Source organism: Colobus angolensis, unplaced genomic scaffold, assembly GCF_000951035.1.
Source record: "Colobus angolensis palliatus isolate OR3802 unplaced genomic scaffold, Cang.pa_1.0 Scaffold401, whole genome shotgun sequence".
Classification (NCBI taxonomy): Eukaryota; Metazoa; Chordata; class Mammalia; order Primates; family Cercopithecidae; genus Colobus; species Colobus angolensis.
The window spans coordinates 1,588,558-1,608,952 of NW_012117389.1; the positions used below are offsets into that span (position 1 = coordinate 1,588,558).

General features: G+C 40.7%; 1 protein-coding gene across 4 annotated transcripts in view; it reads right to left on the reverse strand.

The window, feature by feature from the left end:
• FGF13 (fibroblast growth factor 13) overlaps positions 1-20,395 on the reverse strand; it is a 550,802-nt gene that overhangs the window by 217,933 nt on the left and 312,474 nt on the right. Inside the window, exon 1 of one of the 4 annotated variants that reach the window (XM_011955825.1) lies at positions 5,510-5,676. The exons of the other annotated variants lie outside the window; for them this stretch is intronic. Within the exon in view, the coding sequence (XP_011811215.1) occupies positions 5,510-5,519 (10 nt within the window). The 5' untranslated portion in view covers positions 5,520-5,676. Of the gene's footprint in view, positions 1-5,509; positions 5,677-20,395 lie in introns of those variants that run through there. 4 annotated transcript variants of the gene reach the window in all.

Consider the following 20,395-nt stretch of genomic DNA (forward strand, 5'->3'; position numbering starts at 1 on the left):
CTTGAACACAGGAGGCATAAGGTTGCAGTGAGCCAAGATGGCACCACTACACTCCAACCTGGGTGACAAAGTGAGACACCATCTCAAAAAAATTAAATAAATAAATAAATAAAGTGAGACAACTTTGTAAAAGCATCAACACATTAGACAGTTACTGGGTTCTTCAGTATTTTTTAGCTTCCAAGATTAGATTACCCCTGTCTCCAAAAAACCTTTTCCTTTACTCAAAGACAGAAAAGCAACCAGAGACAGCCTAGGAAACTATTTTGACAATGCCACAGAGGCATCTGCCCCCTCATCAGGCCACTATAATTCGCAAGCTTTGCTGGCTTCAAGCTGGAAGCAGTTAACAAGCCCTCAATTATTTGATGATGATGCTGTTTGCCTTTAACTCTTCTGAAAGATAATGCAACATAATTAATGATACATGATTTTAAATCAAAGCAAATCCGAGATCTCCAAGGCCACAGCAATGTAGACAGCAACGGGACTACCAATCAAAATTATTAGACACATATTAGTGACTCCAACAATAAAATACTTAAAAAATCTATGAAACAGACAATATGGCAAAATATACAGATTATCAGATGTCCTTAACTGATCAGAAAGAGAGAAAAAATGGGGTAATTAGAGCAATTACTCTTTCATGTTAGTGAGCACCTGTCATGCTGAAAAGTGCATTCAACCACAAGATGTGTTAGCTCAAGACCTCCATTTTTCCTCCCAGCTAACCATCTACTTATCTCTATATAAGATTTAAGCTTTACTGCCACCTTGAACACTATGAAGTTAGCAGGTTTAAATGTGCATGAGTAACTTAAGTAAATAATTCACTGAAGGGAACAGATCAGTACTAATGGTCTTTCAATTTGTCCAAGGTAGAAACAACTTTTAAATGTTTGGAAATTTCAGTTACCTTCTCCTTTGCAACCTCTCTCATTCTCCAAGCATTACTAGATCTTCATCCTATGTTTCTTCAGGCTAACTTGCTCTTTTCATGTTAGAATGAAATGCAAACTCCCTATCCTGGTGGCCCCCCACTTCCTGAATTTCATTATACACCTCTCTTCTGGCTCACGTTAGCTTTCCATTAGTATCTAGAATATGCCAGGCTTTCTCCTGCCTCAAGGCAGGAGGCAGGGGTACAACCTTTATGTCCTTCAAATGGCCCCTTTAAGTCCTTCAGGGTTCCACTAAAATGTCACCTCCTCAGAGGTGCCCTATTAACCACCTTAAGGAGGTTTCAATTTGTCACAATCTATAATTACTTATATATGTACGTATTTGTCTCTTGTCTGGCTCTCCCTACAAGAATATTAGCCCCCTGAGGCAGAGACATTGTATGTCTCATTGACCATTTATATGTGGGACGTAGGATAGTGCTTACTCATAATACACACAAACAATTCTCTTTGACCTATGTAGCCTTCCCACGATGCTAAGACATATGGTCAGTTCCCTCTCCTAACTCTTAATTTCCATATACATTTTAAGAAATTTATCTTGTGGTGCCTTGGGCCAGGTTTTTGGTTATTATCATGGACCTTAAGTAAAAAGATCGATGATCATTATTTCGACATATATCTTTTCTCCACAACCTGAATGTAAGCTCCCAGGACGAGAACCATGTCTCAGTCTCTTTTGTAATCATTTTTGCTTTCCTAATGGCCTATAACGCTTTTCATACATTTGTTTTGCACGCACAAAACCAGCCCCTTCTAGGAATAGTAGTGCCTACATTGAAGGTGTGCGTTATGAAGCCGTAATAAATGAAGAGTCTAGCCCATTGCCTGGCACCTAGCAGGCACAAAGTAAATGGTACCTGCAATGGAGGAAACAGGAGTCCCTGCCAGAGATGAAACTGTTGAGCAATGCACTCTGGGAGTTGCAAAACCAGGAGCCTCACCCCTACCTGATGCTTTCTGTGTAACCTTTAGAATGGAATTTCACCTCTGTGGGCCTCAGCTGCCTCATGTCAAAAATAAGGGATTTAGACTAGGTCAGGGTTTCTCAGCACGGGAACTTTTGACGTTTGAGGCCTAATAATTCTTTGTTGTGAAGGGCTGTTTTGTCCATTGTAGGATGTTGAGCTGTATCCCTAGCCTCTACTCACTAGATGCCAGTAGCACTGTTCCCCAAAGTTGTGACAACCAAACACGCCTCCAGACGTTGTCAAATCCCCCCTAATCCCTGCCCTGACAACTGAAGGCAAAATTGCCTTATTTGCGAATCACTGGACTTGATGGGTAAAGTCCCTTTGGCCTGCAAACCTCTTTGTGAAGAGTTAGCACCAATCCTTGTGACCCTCAAAGATGCTCAGCATCCTGCAAGGACTCAGCTATTCCATTCTGGAGAGTTTGGCCCATACAATGCAGACCAGGAAGAGAGGGGAATGACCGGTGAGCACATCAACCTCCCAGGTAACAGAACGCCACTGACGGGCAAAACGTAAAGCACCACTGCCACACATCAGTGAGGTCTTCACTCGGCATAGGACAAAGACTTTCTCTACTCAGTGGCATCACTTGGCATTCTGTGAGTAGCCTCAGGGGCTTGCTGTGAATGGCAGGTGGGGCCCAGCCAACCAAAGTCCTGGCCCAGGTGGGAACAAGAAACAAGAAGGGGAGGTTGGGGGACCCTCTTTCACCTTATGTATACAGCTTCCTCAAAGCCCAGCCTTTCCATCAGCCAAAGGCCCATGTGGCCAGGGAGGATAGATAACCCTCCTGAAGACAGAAATGGGTCCACTAAGAAGAAAAGTGCAGTTTCTACCAGAAAAGCAGAGTCTTCTTCCAGAAGTCCTCTGCCCCTGTATGAATGACATGTATTTTTTTCTGTGCTACAATTTCAAACAGACAAGAAAGATATGTTAAGGCTAGAGAGGAGTACCTTCCACCTTAGAACACTGGTTATTGCTGTACATCTCAATGGTACCATCAGGAGAGTTGACACCAGCTTGTTATGTTCAAGTTTTATAGCTTTAGCTTATTGCACTCCCTTTCCATAAATGTTGTTCGCGTCCAAGTCAAACTTAAGTGAGCCTCACAGTCACCTGGAGGGCTTGTTGAGACTCATCGCGGACCCCCACCCAAGAGTTTCTAATTGAGGTGGTTTGGGATGGAACTTGAGAACTGGTATTTATAACAAGTTCCCAGGTGGTGCTGATGCAGCTGGTCAAGGATCATACTTAGATTGGAGAACGACTCTCCCAAGCTACTTATCTCTCCCAGGTTTCTCTGCCTGTATGCATTCTCCTCTGCCCAGTACGAACGCAATCTAAACCAGTGGTTCTCAGTTGTGGTTTAGCATTAGCACCACCTGGAGGACTTTTAAAAACTAAAATACCCATGTTGCCACACCAGACCAATTAAAGCAGAATTGCCTGGCTGGGGTCTGAGCACTGGTAGGTTTCAACGCTCCTCAGATGATTTGACTACAGAGCCAAGGTTGAAAATTACTGCTCTAAGTAAAGCCTTTCTTTACTCTCTCCAGTGAAAATTCCCCTCTTTTTCCTCTCTCTCCTCTGTCTCTATCAACCCTGAGGGCAGGCGCTGGCCCATGATTATCCAATTATTTGCATTTCTTTCCACACCTCAGGCTAGGGTTGCTACACACTCTTGTGCAGTGGTGCTGTTCATTGTGTAAAATTGTACAGCAGCACACATCTCTACACAAAAGCCCTGTTCCAGCCTCACCCACCACGGTGGTTTGCTCAGAGTTCTACAGCATTAATACAACCCTGCCCTGTGTTCTCATTTTTAAAAATGACCATCTCTTGACTAGCCAGTTTTGAATTGAATAAAATCAAATTCAATTTTTCAAACTACGCCCCCCTCCGAGATCTTAGGTGAGCAAGAAAGTCAGGACCTATATAACATGTGTCTTTACCCTGGAGCTGGTCTATGATGTTGTATCTCTACTCTCATCCCTCCTGACCAGCTCCCCACCCTTAGGGTCCGTACAGAACCATTTCAAACTTTATATAGGCTGCAATCTCAGAGCACTCCAAGCTCGCAGTCACAAAATAAAACGATACCAAGAACTAATTGGAAACCTTGTTGGTGAATGTCTAGTTAAATACACTGGACATTCTTTTATGACATCCACGAAAAAGGGGACTGAGGCTACATTTTTCCAGAAATGGTTTCCTTGAATCTTGTAGTTCAGTGGTTCTTTACCCTAGCTGCACATCAGAATCACCTGGGGAGCGTTAATACCATGCCTGTGTTTGGGCCTCACCTCCAGAGATTCTGGTTTAATTGGCCTATGAGTGGGGTTTAGGCCTCAGTAGTTTAGAGTTCCCAAGGTGAAGCGAGGGTGGCAAACCAAAGTGTCTATTTCAAGAAGCAAGAGAAAAAAACATAAACGTACACACAATTAACTGCAAAGACCATGTTTTTCTGAGCTTAGAAGAAAGAGCTTTAGAAGAAACTAGGACTTTAAAGTGCTAGGCCCCTTCATCAAGCATGGAATAGAAATGGATTTTCTCCTCTCTTAAGAAGAAAGTTTCAAAAACCTTGGGCGGTATGGCAGATTGTGCTATACTGGCAAGGGCCTTATAATCAACCTATCCTGCTTTCAAATCACAGTTCCGCTCCCCCCACCACCGCCACTCACCACCAGTGTGACCTTGGGCAAGTCCTGTATACTCCCGGAGGCTGAGTTTCCTCAACCATAAGATGAAATGATAGCTATTGTTAAGTGTAAATCCTGGCCCAGCATCGTGGGTTTCACCTGGGACCTTGTGAGAAATGCAGACTTGCAGCACCGCTAAGTCCAGATCAGCAGAATCAGAATCTATTTTCACGAGGTCCTGAAGTGACTGCTATGCACATTAAAGCTGGAAATGCGCATTGCACAGTAGCTGGCACACAGTCACATAGTCAGTACTAAGTCTGGGTCAATTCTCTCCTGAGGCCAAACATTATTTGGGCATAAGTTAAATGTATACTCATGGAAACACAACTACAGGTTGGGGAAAGAACACCGCCTACAGCATGACCTTGTGCAAGTCAATTTCCTATCTCTTACAGATGACCAAACTGAATCTCGACGTTGAATTCCTAACAAGGTCACTTTAACAACTGAAAAAGATAATGTGAGTGGGAGCATCCAGCATAGTGCCTACCCCATGATAGCTATTCCCTGTGTATTAAGTACTCCCTGCTGGATGTAATGGCTCACACCAGTAATCCAAGGGCTTTCAGAGGCTGATGCAGGAGTTTGAGACCAGCCTGGGCAACATAGTGAGACCACATCTCTACAAACAAAAAATTAATGTAAAAAATACTACCCACACATAGTGACACACACCTGTAGTCATGGCTACTCAGGAGGCTGAGGTGGGAGGATTGCTGGAGCCCACGAGTTCGAGGCTGCAGTGAGCTACGATTGTGCCACCCCACTCAAGCCTGGGTGACAAAGAAAGACCCTGTCTGTATTAGTCCATTTTCATGCTGCTGATAAAGACACACCCGAGACTGGAAAGGAGGTTTAATGGACTCACAGTTCCACATGGCTGGGGAGGCCTCACATCATGGTGGAAGGCAAGGAGGTGCAAGTCACATCTTACATGGCATCAGGGAAGAGAGAGAATGAGAGCCGAGCAAACGGGGTTTTTCCTTATAAAACCATCAGATCTTGTGAGACTTATTCACTACCACGAGAACAGCATGGGAGAATCCGCTCCCATGATTCAATTGTCTCCCACCGGATCTCTCTCACAATATGTAGGAATTATGGGAACTACAATTCAAGATGAGATTTGGGTGGAAACACAGCCAAACCATATCACTGTCTCTAAATCTATCTGTCTGTCTCTCTCTCTCTCTCTCTGTGTCTGTCTATCTATCTATCTATCTATCTATCTATCTATCTATCTATCTATCTATCATCTATCTATTCTCCCTAAGTAGTAACTGAGGCTATTACTACTTAGGGAGGGAGTAGCCGTGACTACAGGTGTGTGTTACTAAGGAAGTTAACGTGAAGGTGTCTTCCACTCCCACCACATGCAAAAAATTGTCAACCACTTATATCTGCTGGTCCAGAGAAGGCCTCACACGAACTTCACTTTATTTTCTAACCAAAGTAAGAGAGATGACTCAGGGGAGAAAAAAGATGGCTGTACTACTTATGGATTATCAAATTGACTAACAGTATTTCTTTCAAAATGCTGTCTGAAATTTCATGCAAATGTTCAATATGTGTCTGGCTTCCTTGAAAAATGTTATTTGGTCTCACTCACTTTGTGTTAAATGCAAAGTGCCTCTGGTCACAGTGTCCCAGGAACTGAGTCATCTAGGCAGCCTTTAAAGATTATTTACATATTGATTCCAGGCACTGTTTTTGCACTAAATTTTGCCTCTTCCTCCTTGCATACTTATGGAGGTCACTGCCAACATTTCAGGCAAAGCTTCCAGAAAACTCACTGCCCTATGCATGTTGTTCCAGCCAGCTGTGCCCAGTGTGTGTGTGTGTGTGTGTGTTTGCATGCACATGTGTGTAAGGCTGGACACATGTCTTTTACTTTAGTAACTATTAGTATAGAAACTCTAGTTAGGCTCACAGAGTGATGTCATAGTTACTCATATAAACTTTCTTGCCTGAAATCTTCTCAGCCCTTGATCTTAACACGTTTCTCAGACAACATTATAGGCTAAATTGCTAGAGAAAGCCTATTTTCTTTTCTCAATCTTTACAATTTTTGGAGTATTACAGCTCAGAGGACCGAGGTTTCCTCACCAATATACAATAGAGTGCATTCGCAGGCATTACACTCCTGTATTCCTAGAAAATGTTCTCATCAACCCCACACCTCTTCACACGACATGCTGGAAGAGCCCTGCACTATGCGTCATCACTATCCCCTTCATAATTTTATTTGGTGTTTGGAAACCTAATCTCTGATCCAGATTTCATGGGTCAAGCGAGAAGTTTGGTCCCGATGGTTGCCTGAAATCTCCAGGGATATGTTCAGAGCTCCCTGCCTCATGAAGACCCCACCCCATGGACTCAGTTGACCACCAGGAATTCCTTGGTTCTAGTGCTAGCAGCAAAAAAACTTACACTGCAATGTTGCTTAAAAATTGTATGATTGAAGAGTGATCAGTGCCATCATGCGCACCTCCAACTTTCCATACCCACCCCCCAAAGGTATCTAAATAGCAAACTCATTTTACCTTATTAGTCAGGAAATACTTTTATTTTCAAGCAGGTAGGGTTCTCTCCTTTTCCTTCCTGCCAATGATTTGTGATCATATATGCTTCTGTCACCTATTGGTGCTTTTCTCCATGCCCAGGAACAATGGTGAAAATTCACTCAAGTACATTAACAACCCATCTTGACTGACCTTTTGGCAAAAACAATAAAGCAGATACCAATAGATAGGCTGATCTATAGAACCCATTTCTGAAATATGATGAAGCATGTGTATGACATTTTGGCTTTGTGCTACCTGGCTTTCCATGTGATGTGGCTGTGCCACTGATGAGATTAGTAGCAAAAGGAGGGAGGAAGTAGAGGAAGGGACGTAGGAGAAGCTCTTCCAATTCATCAAGACATGAGTCCTGGGATCCTCTTGTTTCATTTAAAGAATGCACTGGTAAAAGCCTTCTCTCCCTAGTTAGTCACAAGCTGCACTCAAGCTCATCAAAAGGCAGTTAGTTCAGTTTGGCCACAACATCATATTCATCAATTTGCAAGCTCAAATGGTCAACACCTCCAGGAAATGCATTTCTCTACCTATCTGCTGTGGAGGAATTTGTCCATAGATACTTAAAAGAAGCACATTTTTAGCTAATGGAAAACACTAGAACATAACTCTCAATTACAATAGCTGAAATCCAGAAAACAATTCTAATAGAGAAAGGAATATTCCAATTAAATGGGTGCTTTTCTTAGCATTCTTGCATGCCACAGATTCTAATTCCCCATTCAGTAAATAGAGCTGGTGTTTCTTTTCAGCGGGGCTGTCCTTGCAGGGATTACAGATGGAAGAATATATTGTGCCAGGTTAGAACCCACTCCAAATTTGTTTGAGAAGAATTTCAAAGCAAATAGTATTTTACTTTGCTTACTCTTGGCAGCATTTCTATTTAAGAAAAAGGAATTATGACTTATTTGAAAGCCTCAAGCCATCAAATGTCCTTAAAGTAGCATTTAACGATTTAGGTTTAAATGAATTATAAACACTTATATTTAACTCCCCTCTCATTGCCTATAAACCTAGCTGGTTAATTGAGGTTTTAGCAAAAGAGCACTTGGCCTCCTTTATTTTATTAAAGACAACGTCTTCCCAATTGAGCTCTAAGCTGCATCTGATGCTTAGATTCAGAACATTAGGAATTGTCACATTATTTTTTTAAGTAGTAAAATAGAGTTCTTGATATATACCATACACTTTTACATATCATTTTTAATATTCATAGCAACTCACGTTCACATTTAACACAGAGAAAACTGAATGTCAAACAGGTTACAACATCTCCCGAGTAACCTAGCTATCAAGACGCAGAGCTGATTCAAACCAAGGTCTGCATGCCTCGCAAACCTATCTTCTTACCAACTATCCCATACCTTCTATTTGTCTGTGTATCTCTGAAAGGTTGAATAATGGTCCTCAAAAATGCCCATGTCCTAAATTCCTATAACCTGTGACTATGTTACCTTAAGACTGCAGATGAAATTAAGGTTGCCATTCAATTTACTCTTAGATGGAGGATATTAGCCTGGATTATCCAGGTAGTCCCAATGTAGTCACATGAATTCTTAAAATCAAATAAGGAAGCTAGAATAGTGGAGCAGGGAGATGAAAGGAAAGAAGAGGCAGGAGGGATCAAAAGTTTGAAGAGACTCAACTTGCCATTGCTGGCTTTGGCGATGTAGGAAGGAAGTCATGTGCCAAAGAGTATACACAGTAACTTTAGAAGCCAGGGATGGCCCGCAGTTGACAGCCAGCAAGAAAGCAGAGATCTCCATTCTGCAAGGAATTGAATCATGCTAAGGATCAAAAGGAGCAAGAAAACAGATCCTCCCTAGAGTCTCCAAAAAGGAATGCAGCCCTGCCAAGACCTTCATTTTGGCCTAGGGAGATGGGTGTCTGACTTCTGACCTACAGAAATGTAGGATAATCAATTTGTGTTGTTTGAGTCCCTAAGTTTGTGGTAATGTGTTATGGCACCAATGGAAAACAAATGAAATGTTCAAACCTTGATACTAAAAACCTAAATAGGTTTTAAAGTCCACATACCTGCTGTAGTTATAACAATAACCAAATATTGTATGCAGAATTGACACAGCTTCACTGAATTTAACCTGAGAAGAAAGCATACACACAAAGAAGCTTCCTCTGGGATTTTTATTTTCCATTCCTTCTCATCACATTACCTTTCAACATTCTTCCAACAAATATTTATTGGAAATCTACTGTACGCCAGGCACTATTCAAAGCATACAGTATGTAGAAGATGGGGGGGAACAGACAAAAATTCTTGCTTTCATATAGTTTACACATTTGAGGGTGGTGAGTCGTAAAGAGACAGTAAACAAATTGTTAAGCTGAGACTTCCAAGGGTATCTGAGTCACTGATTGGAAAGAAGCTGCTCTGAATTGCTGCTAGATCCACCTAAGTGGGAAATAACCATTTATGAGTTAAGTTCCTAATGTGTCAATTAGCTTTCTGCTACTGCAGTGCAATTTAGCCTAATCTACATAATATAGAAGGCCTCACTAAGAAGGAGACATTGGTGCAGAGGCCTGGAGGAAGTGCAGAACAGAGTGAGCCATAGAGATATCCAGGAGAAAGGTTTCCAGTAGAAGTATCAAAAATGTAAAGGTCCTGAGACAAGAGTGTGAATTGCTGTCTTTGTAGAAAACGAAGGAGACCAGCATGGCAGGAACTGAGAGACTGAAGAGGAGAGAGGTAGGAGATGAGGCCAGAAGGATAACAGGAAGTCTGCTTATATAGGCCATTGTAACAGCTCTGGCTTTCATTCTGACTGGTGGACAGCCACTGGATAGTGTCAGGCAGAAGAATGATGTGAGCTGGCTTATGTGTTCAAAGGCTCACTCTTGCTGCTATGTAGAGAACAGACTCCAGGGGGAAAAGATGGAAGCAGGGAGACAAGTTAGGAGGCTACTGCTATAATCCAAGCAACAGGTGACCGTAGTTAGGACCAGTGGCAGTTGTGTAGTTGGGAAGAAGTGGTTAGATTCTGGTTATACATAATAGGAATATAAAACTCTGATGAACAGAAGTCATGGCTGATGGTAGGCAGCATCTAATGACACTATTAACTATAGATACCCTTTGATAATAATGATTCCCTGGGATACACATTTCACAGAGGGAAAATAATTACTGTGAATCAGCTAACTCTACTCTTCGGGCAAGGAGGAGACACATCCCACACTTAGCTCTCTCCTGTAGTGTCTCATTGCACTAAATACATCTATGTAGAAGGTGATCACATAGGTACTTGGCAAATATTAACATTGCGGGAGAGAATTGATGGCAGTGATGGAAATGATGATGGGCAGTTTGCAAAACAACATCCTTGAAAAATTGATTCTCTAGAACCCCTACACCATTCTTGTTTCTGTCCTCTAGATCAGCCGAAATCAGCCTAGGCTCTACTCCTTATTGTATAAGACACATCATCTGTGTGAGTCCAGATTTCCTCAACTGGAGCTGACCAGATGATCTCTATTTTTTTTCAGAGCTTACATGGGGCAGGGCGTTCTTCCCTCTTCTTGATATTGTTTTTTGATATGAATCTCACTAGCGTAACAGTGCTGGCTTCCCTCCGGCCCATGATTCACTCTTTTTTGGAAGCGGTAGACTGCCTGGTGAGGTTTTAAAAGATAAACTAGCATTCATAACTCAGCTCCTTCCTTTTTACTTTCTCCTTGGGAGTCAGCTCACTGGAGAAAGCATTCATTCTTCTGTGTTGCTTTATGCCTTAAGTTTGTAGGGGGAGGGTCTTTGTGACAAGCGAGGGGTGGAAGATGGAGACAAGGGTCTACCGTCACTCAGGGTTTTCTGTGGCCAAGTGATTATGTCTATCTAATTGCTTTTTATACACTGTTCTCATTTTACTTCTTAATTTGTTTACAACTTAAAGGGAGAAAAATAATGTTTTGAGGTTTCTTTGTGCTCCGCTGCCACAACTCCCAGCAATATTTGTGAATGCTCAGAATCATGGCCTTCATAGTATTGGAGAAGCCTAAATCCTCTACAGAATGTGAAGCTTTGTTGGCCAATTTGGCTCTGGCTTCCTGTGTTTCATGGTCCAGATCAGTACCAGGAGACCTGCACTACAAGGCAGGAAAAAAATTGGAAGGAGGAATGATAAAAACACCAGGTAGAAGGAAAGAGAGAGGTGAGGGAGCACCGGTTTGGTCCTTCACAGATGGAAGGTACAGACTGCCACACTCATTTAAAAATCTTCTGCTGCCATGGAAATCACTAGTTATTGACTGAAGTTCTTGTAGCCCCACAAGAAGCTCTGTCAAAATCTGTATTTCAAAGCAGCAATAAGGACATGGGAAAGATAATGTAGGTCATACATGGGAACAGGAAAACTGATGCAAAGGGGAAGTAAAGCTGTGAATTCATTCTTCCTGAATGGCATTGGAGTAATGTCCACACTGGGAGGCAGCACAAGCTTCCCAAATCTTACCTCCCTGTCTTGTCCAAGGGCCCCTGTCAGTGAGTCTCTATTGACATGCCTCGGATTTTCCCATTAATTAGACTCATGTTGAGAAACTGGTCATTTGGGGAGTGTTAATTGGTGTCTTCAAGAAACGGAAACATGCCAGTTTTCACAAGCTTGAAAAATGTCAGCCAGAGGAAAACCATTTCCCAATTCTCATACTAAAGACAGCTCTCTGCTTCCTCCTTAATGGACAGTTAAGTAGAATTTAAGATTAGACTCAAGAAAGACAGGGCAAAAGTTCCACATAAATTATCTCCCAGCCAATTAGATGCTTAATTGCTGACCGGTAGAAGAGATACTATTAGAGTTCTTATGAAATGTAGAATAATCACAATCCTTTAAGAGTTGTCTAGAGGACAATTCTTTCTTCTCTTTTTTTTTTTCCCAATGACTTTTTGTAACCCCTGTTTAACTGACCACTTCTCAAAGACAAGCTTACTACATATAAGACATTCTAAGCTACTCGAGACATCACTTGATGCAAGTCTCTATATGGCAAAGAGATCGTTAGGTGAAGTTATGGCAACCTTGAAAAAGATGTTTTGGGCAAGAGAGCAAGATGTCTTGGGTCACACTCAAATCTAAGAGGCAGCAATGAACATGGACTGACTTACATGCAAATTTGGGTCGTCAGACTTTTTGAGCAGGCCATTTCTCTATAAGCTCCCCTTCTCTGCAGGGAACATTGGGAGTTCCTTACCAAATTTCCAGTCATCAGAAGAGCAACTTGGTTCTCTTTTTGATATCTATACCTAGGTCAGTCCTAATGAATGGAGAATGTGGCAAAGGCAAATAGACAGAGGAGGCAATAGGCATGCCTAGCTGGGAAACTATAAGCAGCCTTGGGCCTCTCTCTGTACTTAGCTTAATATTGGCCTCTCTGCTCCTGAGAAAGTGCAGCTTGTGACTGGGCGAGGTGGCTCATGCCTGTAATTGCAGCACTTTGGGAGACCGAGGGGGCGGATCATGAGGTCAGGAGTTTGAGAACAGCCTGATCAATATGGTGAAATCTCGTCTCTACTAAAAATTAGCTGGGCATGCTGGTGTGCACCTATAATCCTAGCTACTCAGGAGGCTGAGGCAGGAGAATCACTTGAACCCAGGAGGTGGAGGTTGCAGTGAGCCAAGATTGCACCACCGCACTCCAGCCTCCTGGGTGACAGAGCGAGACTCCGTTTCAAAAAAAAAAAAAAGAAAGAGAAAGTGCAACTTGCTTCTCTTCTCCCAGCAGCTCACTGGAGACACACAGCTTAAATCCTTGTAACCACACCTGTAATGTACTCAAGCGACAGATGCAGGAAACAACCTGATAAAGGCCAGTCATCCTTGACTGGTTTATTGGAATAGCAGAAACTGGATGAGACCATTTGTCATAATAAGTGGATTAGTGCCACTTGTTAGGGGAAAGGACATGTGATTACTGAAGGACAATGTGATGGCTAATTTTATGTGTTAACTTGACTGGCCCACGTGGTGCCCAGATAGTTGGTCAAACATTATTCTTGGTATACCTATGAGTGTTTTTTTTTTTTTTTTAAATCGGTAGACTCAGTAAAGCAGATTGCTCTCCATAATGTGGGTGGGCCTCATCCAATCAGTTGAAGGCCTGAATAGAACAAGAGGACTGATCCTCTACTAAGTAAAAAATCATTCTTCCTGCCTGGTGACCTTTGAACTGAGTCATCAGCTTTTCTCTTGCCTTCAAACTCGAGCTGAAACATTGGCGCTTCCTGTGTCTCAGCACTGTGAGCCAATGGACTAGAATTGTATCATCAGCTCTCCCCTCTTGGTTCTCAGGCCTTTGGACTTGGATTAGATACATACAATCAACTCTTCTGCATCTCTAGTTTGCTGATTAACCCTGCAGATCTTGAGACTTGCATACCTGCATAGCCATGAAAGCCTGATTTATTATTATCTCCCTATCTGCTTGTACACACACACACACACAAACACACACACACACACACAAACTTTATTGGTTCTGTTTCTCTGGAGAACCTGATTGAAGCAAACACACACTATGGGAAGCTGAAACACATAAAGGGATCACTTGCCCATTTCTTTTACCAAGTTTGAAATAGCTGCTTTGGGTTTTCATTGTAAAAATCAGTTTTCTTCTTTCCATCTCTCACCAATGCTGGGTGATAGTTCCACATTGTGGTGGACACAGCCTAGAATGATGACAAACGGGTTACACCCTTGTATAATCCTCTCACGTTAAAATGGAGGCAGAATCTCTGATATGCTTTTAGCCAATAGAATATAGTAAAGGTAAAGTGATTTTTAAGATGTGATTCATGCCCCCGATCAGTTGATTTTGAGTTCATCAAAAGGCACATTAATCTGGGTAGGCCTGACTTAATCAAGTGAAAGCAATAAAAGAGAGATTTACCTTCAGGTCTTAAAAAAGTAAGCTGCCACGTGAGCAGGCCTAGGAGGGGGCCATGTGGCAAGGGACTGTGGGAAGTCTCTAGCAGCTCAGAATAGGCCCTGTGTGACAGTCAGCAATAAATGGGGATGCTGGTCCTACTGCCACAAACAACTGAATTCTGCCAACAATCACATGAGCTTAGAAGAGGATGCTGACCTCCAGAAAAGAGCACAGCCATAGGCCTTGTGAGATACTGAGCCACCCATGCTATGTCCTCTAAGCATTCACTGGCAGAGAGTTTACTAGCCCCAAATATGATGTCATTTTGAGACTTTGAGTGTTAAGTTTGAAGAAACGAACTACGGTGATGGACCAGAATAGTTAAGATGAATTCTCTATGTGTTCTATAAAGATTAAAGATAATAAAAATTATCTCAAAACTTAGTTACCTCAGAAAGATTACAACAAAAGAAAAATTTCTTAATAGAATCTAAGTAAAGCAAATAAGGTGTCAGTACTATTTCTTCCATCAAAAAGTCATTATAAATATAAAATCTGAAAGCCTCCTTTTAACAGAAAGCCAAGCATTGCATGTTCTCACTCACAAGTGGGAGTTGAACAATGAGAACACATGGACACAGGGTGGGAACAACACACGCCAGGGACTGTTGGGGAGTTGGGTGGGGGGCGAGGGGCGAGAACTTAGAGGACAGTCAATAGGTGCAGCAAACCACCATGGCACACGTATACCTATGTAACAAACCTGCACGTTCTGCATATGTATTCTGTTTTTTTTTTTTTTAGACGAAATAAAGAAAAAAAAGCCTCCTTTTAATGAACATTTCATTTTTATTCATAGAAGAGACACATTTGTGATCATCTTTTTTTCTCTTTTAGAGAAAAAGATTATTGAAAACACTTTTGCTTCATTTTAAATAATGAAACCACTTTTGAATAACTTTATTTTTAATTGGAAAGGTTTTCTTTCTCTGTAATATTTTTTATTGTAAAATATATACAGCATGAATCCATCCATTTAAATAGTTTTTAAGTGTACAATTCAGTGACATAGATTATAATCACGATGCTATGAAGCCATTACCACTATTTCCAAAGTCTTTTCATCACCACAAACAAATTCTGTAGCCATTAAACAACAACTTTCTATCCTTCTCTTCCCCCAGCCCCTAGTAACATGAAATCTACCTTTTATCCCTATGAATTTGCCTAAGTGAAATCATATAGTATTTATCCTTTGATAACTAGATTCTATTACTTAGCATAATGTCTTCAAGCTTTATTCATATTGTAGCATGTATCAGAACTTAATCCCTTTCTATGGTTGAATAACATTCCATTGTGCATATATACAACACATTTTTGTTCATCTTTTCATCTGTTGATGGATTCTCAGGTTGTTTCTACCTTTGGGCTATCGTGAGTAATGCTACAATGAACTTTGGCATACATATATCTGTTTGAGTCCCTGTTTTAAATTATTTTGTGTATATACCTGGGAGTGGAATTGCTGAATCAGATGAGTCTCTATTTAGCAATCTGAAGAACTGCCAAACTATTGTCCACAGTGACTGTACCATTTTACACTTCCACCAACACCACATAAAGGCTCCAGTTTCTCCACATCATCATCTTCACTTATTTTCCTTTAAAAGAGTATACACGCTATTGAGTGTGAAGTGGTATCTCATTTTGTTTTTTATTTGCTTTACCCTAATGATTAATGACAATGAGTATATTTTCTTTTTTTTTTGAGGCGGAGTCCCGCTCTGTCGCCCAGGCTGGAGCGCAGTGGCCGGATCTCAGCTCACTGCAAGCTCCGCCTCCCGGGTTTATGCCATTCTCCTGCCTCAGCCTCCCGAGTAGCTGGGACTATAGGCGCCCGCCACCTTGCCTGGCTAGTTTTTTTGTATTTTTTAGTAGAGACAGGGTTTCACCGTGTTAGCCAGGATGATCTCGATCTCCTGACCTCGTTATCTGTCCGTCTCGGCCTCCCAAAGTGCTGGGATTACAGGCTTGAGCCCCCGCGCCCGGCCGACATTGAGTATATTTTCATGTTCTTACTGGACATTTGTATATCTTCATTGGAGAAATATCTATTTAAGTCCCTTGTCCATTCAATTTTCTTTTGTCTTTGTTGACTGTTAGGAGTTCTTTCTATATTCTAGACATTAGGCCTTTATCAGATATACAGCTCACAAATATTTTCATCCATTGTGCAAACTGTCTTTTAAACTTTCTTGATAATGTTCTTTGATACACAATTTTTAATTTTGATATAATCCAATTTTACTTCTGTTGCTCATGCTTTTGCTGTAATATCTAAGAACCCACTGCCAAATCCAAATTCATGAAGAGTTACCCTTACGTTTCTAAGACTTTTATGGTTTTAGATCTTATATTTAGATATTGGTCAACATGAAAAAATTTTTTTTATTAAGTTATGGGGTACATGTGCAGAACGTGCAGTTTTGTTACATAGGTATACAAGTGCCATGGTGGTTTGCTGCACCCATCAACCCATCATCTATATTAGGCATTTCTCCTAATGCTATCCCTCCAATAGACCCCCAACCCCTGACAGGCCCCAGTGTGTGATGTTCCCCTCCCTGTGTCCATGTGTTCTCATTGTTCAACTCCCACTACCTAGTCAATACCATTCAGGACATAGGCGTGGGCAAAGACTTCATGACTAAAACACCAAAAGCAATGGCAGCAAAGCCAAAATTGACAAATGGGATCTAATTAAACTAAAGAGCTTCTGCACAGCAAAATAAACTATCATCAGAGTGAAAGGCAACCCACAGAATGGGAAAACATTTTTACAGCCTATCCATCTGACAAAGGGTCAATATCCAGAATGTAAAAATAAACAAATTTACAAGAAAAAAAAAAAAAAACCCTATCAAAAAGTGGGGGAAGGATATGAACAGACACTTCTAAAAAGAAGACATTTATGCAGCCAACAGACACATGAAACAATGGTCATCGTCACTGGACATCAGAGAAATGCAAGTCAAAATCACAATGCGATACCATCTCAAGCCAGTTAGAACAGTGATCATTAAAACGTCAGGAAACAACAGATGCTGGAGGGGATGTGGAGAAATAGGAATGCTTTTACACTGTTGGTGGGAGTGTAAATTAGTTCAACCATTGTGGAAGACAGTGTGGCAATTCCTCAAGGATCTAGAACCAGAATTATCATTTGACCCAGCCGTCCCATTACTGGGTATATACCCAAAGGATTGTAAATCATTCTACTATAAAGACACATGCACACGTGTGTTTATTGTGGCACTATTTACAATAGCAAAGACTTGGAACCAACCCAAATGCCCACCAATGATAGACTGGATAAAGAAAATATGGCACATATACACCACGGAATGCTGTAAAGCCATAAACAAGGGTAAGTTCACGTCCTTTACAGGGACATGGATGAAGCTGGAAACGACAATTCTCAGCAAACTAACACAAGAACAGAAAACTCTGCATGAGTTTATTTATGCATATGGTATGAGATATGGGTTCAGTATGCATGTGGAAATCCAGTTGACTCAGCAGCACCTGTTAAAGAAACTGTTTCTCCATTGAATCGATTTAGCACTCTTTCAAAAATTAATTAATCTTAGATGTATAGGCTTATTTTTGCAACCTCAATTCTATGCTATTATTCTATATGTATATCCTTATGCCAGCATCATACTCTTACCATTACTGTACTTTATAGAAAATTTTGAAATCAATTAGTATGACTTCCCCAACTTCGTTCTTCTTTTTCATGATAGGGGTCTGTATAGGAGGCCCTTGTAATTCCATACGATTTTGAGGATCAGCTTTTACATTTCTGTAAAAAATGCTATTGGAATTTTGATAGGGATTGCACTGAATCTGTCGATCACTTTGAGTAGTACTGACATCTTAACAGTATTAAGTCTTTCTATTCATGAACGCAGGATGCCTTTCCACTAATTTAGGTTATTAATTTCTTTCAGCAATGTTTTACAGTTTTTAGTGTGTACAAGTCTTTTACCTCCTTTGTTAAATGTATTCCTAGGTACGTTATTCTTTTAGATGTTATAATAAATGGAACTGTTGTCTTAATTTCCTTTTCAGATTGTTCATTACTGGTGTATAGAGACACAACCAAATTTACATGTTGATTTTGCACCCTGCAATTTTGCTCTATTTGTTTATTATCTCTAGGAGCTTTCTTGTGGATTCCTTGGGATTTTCTGTATATAGTATTACGGCACATGCAAAGAAATATTTTTATTCTTTCTTTCCAATTTTGTAGCAGGGTAATCCTGGCCTCAGTGAATGAATTAGGAAGTGTTCCCTCCTCTTCTATTTTATAGAAGTGTTTGAGCAGGATCACTGTTAATTCTTCTTTAAATGTTTGGCAGAATTCACTAGCAGAGTTATCTGGTCCTGGACTTTTTATTGGGTAGTTTCAAATTACTGATTCCATCTCCTTACTTGTTGTCAGTCTATTTAGATATTCAGTTTCATCATTAGTCAGTCTTGGTAGATTGTGTTTTTCAAAAGTTTGAGCATTTTGTCTAGGTTATCTAGGTTATCTGATTTGTTCGCATATAGTTGTTCATATTATCCTCTTTATTTATATTTATATTTCTGTAAGGTTGGTAGTAATGTCTCCACTTACATTCTCATTTTTTTTATTTGTATATTCTCTGTTCTTTGTCAATCTAAATAAAGTTTTCTCAATTGTTCTGATCTTTACAAACGAACAACTTCTGATTTCATCGATTCTTCATGTTGTTTTTCTCTATTTTAAAAGTTTCTGCTCTAATCTTTATTATTTCCTTCCTCTGCTTGCTTTGGGTCTAGTTAGTTCTTCTTTCCATAGTTTCTCAAGGTGTAAAGTTAGGTAATTGATTTGATATATTTCTTCTTTCTTAATTTAGGTATTTACAGTTTTAATTTCACTCTGAGTAGTCCCTTTGCTATATCCCATAAGTTTTGGTATGTTGCTCTGTGTTTTCATTAATCTCAATGTATTTGCTAATTTCTATTGTGATTTCTTTTTTGGCTATTGGTTGTTCAAGAGTGTGTTGCTTAATTCCCACATATTCCTGAATTTTCCAAGTTTTCTTCTATTATTGATTTCTAGTTTCATTCTATTGTGGTTGGAGAAGATACTTTGGGCGACTTAGATCTTTTTTAAAATTCTGAGACTTATTTTGTAACCTAACATATGGTCTATCCTAGATAACTTTCCATGTGCTCTTGAGAAAAAATGTTTAATCTGCTGTTGTTGGGTGGAGTGTTCTATATATGCCTGTTAGGTCTAGTTGATGTATAGTATGATTCTATTTAATAGTCATTTCATTAGAAGAAGTTTGGCATTATCAGCTTGGAATCAAATAACTTTCTCAAAATAAGTAACTTTCTTCTATCATCTATCCTCAAAGGAGTCCCAAATTCTTCAGGATAACCAACAAAACCTTTAGCTCCCCACTAAATAAGCTGTCACATCAAGGGAAGCATGGTTTCAATTTATACCTCAGGAAACTCAAGACATCCAGGGTAAACTAGCTGTTAGCCTCAGCTTCAGCTCTCATTTTGTAGGACTCACTGGGGCTGGTTTCATTAGAGAGGTTATCTGTTTAGAGCAGTAGACCAGTGATTCCCAAACTTTCTTCAACAGCCGAACCCTTTGTTCAGACAAACTCTTGCATGGAAACTCAATACATAAACTTGTTTGAGGAAGGGTTAAAGAGGAATCCCCACTAGATTTCCTCCTTCCCCTTCCCTCCCTCAGGCTTCCTTCTTCATCCCACAGGTTTTGAAAACCTCTGCCCTACATCACAGGCTTTGAGGATAGGAGAAAAGATATAGAAACCTGCCCCCCAAAACTTGTCTATTCTTTCTGCCTCTAGGACAGTGGCAGCCACCACTTGCCTATGGAATATTGTAAGGCACAGGGGCAGGTATGATGTAAAAAAGCATAGACACATGGCTCAAGCAAATTACAGTGTTGACATCTCTGGCATCAGCTGTCCAAGGCTTGCATCAGCTTCAACAAAGAAGTTTTCTGCTGCAGGGTCAGCACTCATTTCACTGCAACTTTTCCATGCACCAAACAGATAAATTCAGCCTAGTGTGAACATTTCCTCTCTATTCTAGAGATTGGAGAAGTAATCCCCTCTGATTTGGAGGTAAAGCCCAACTTCATCTCTGTCAGCAAGAATTGTATCCAGCAGCATCTTCAGCCAACATATGGGAATTAGATATTAGGTGTGTGGGGGGGTGGG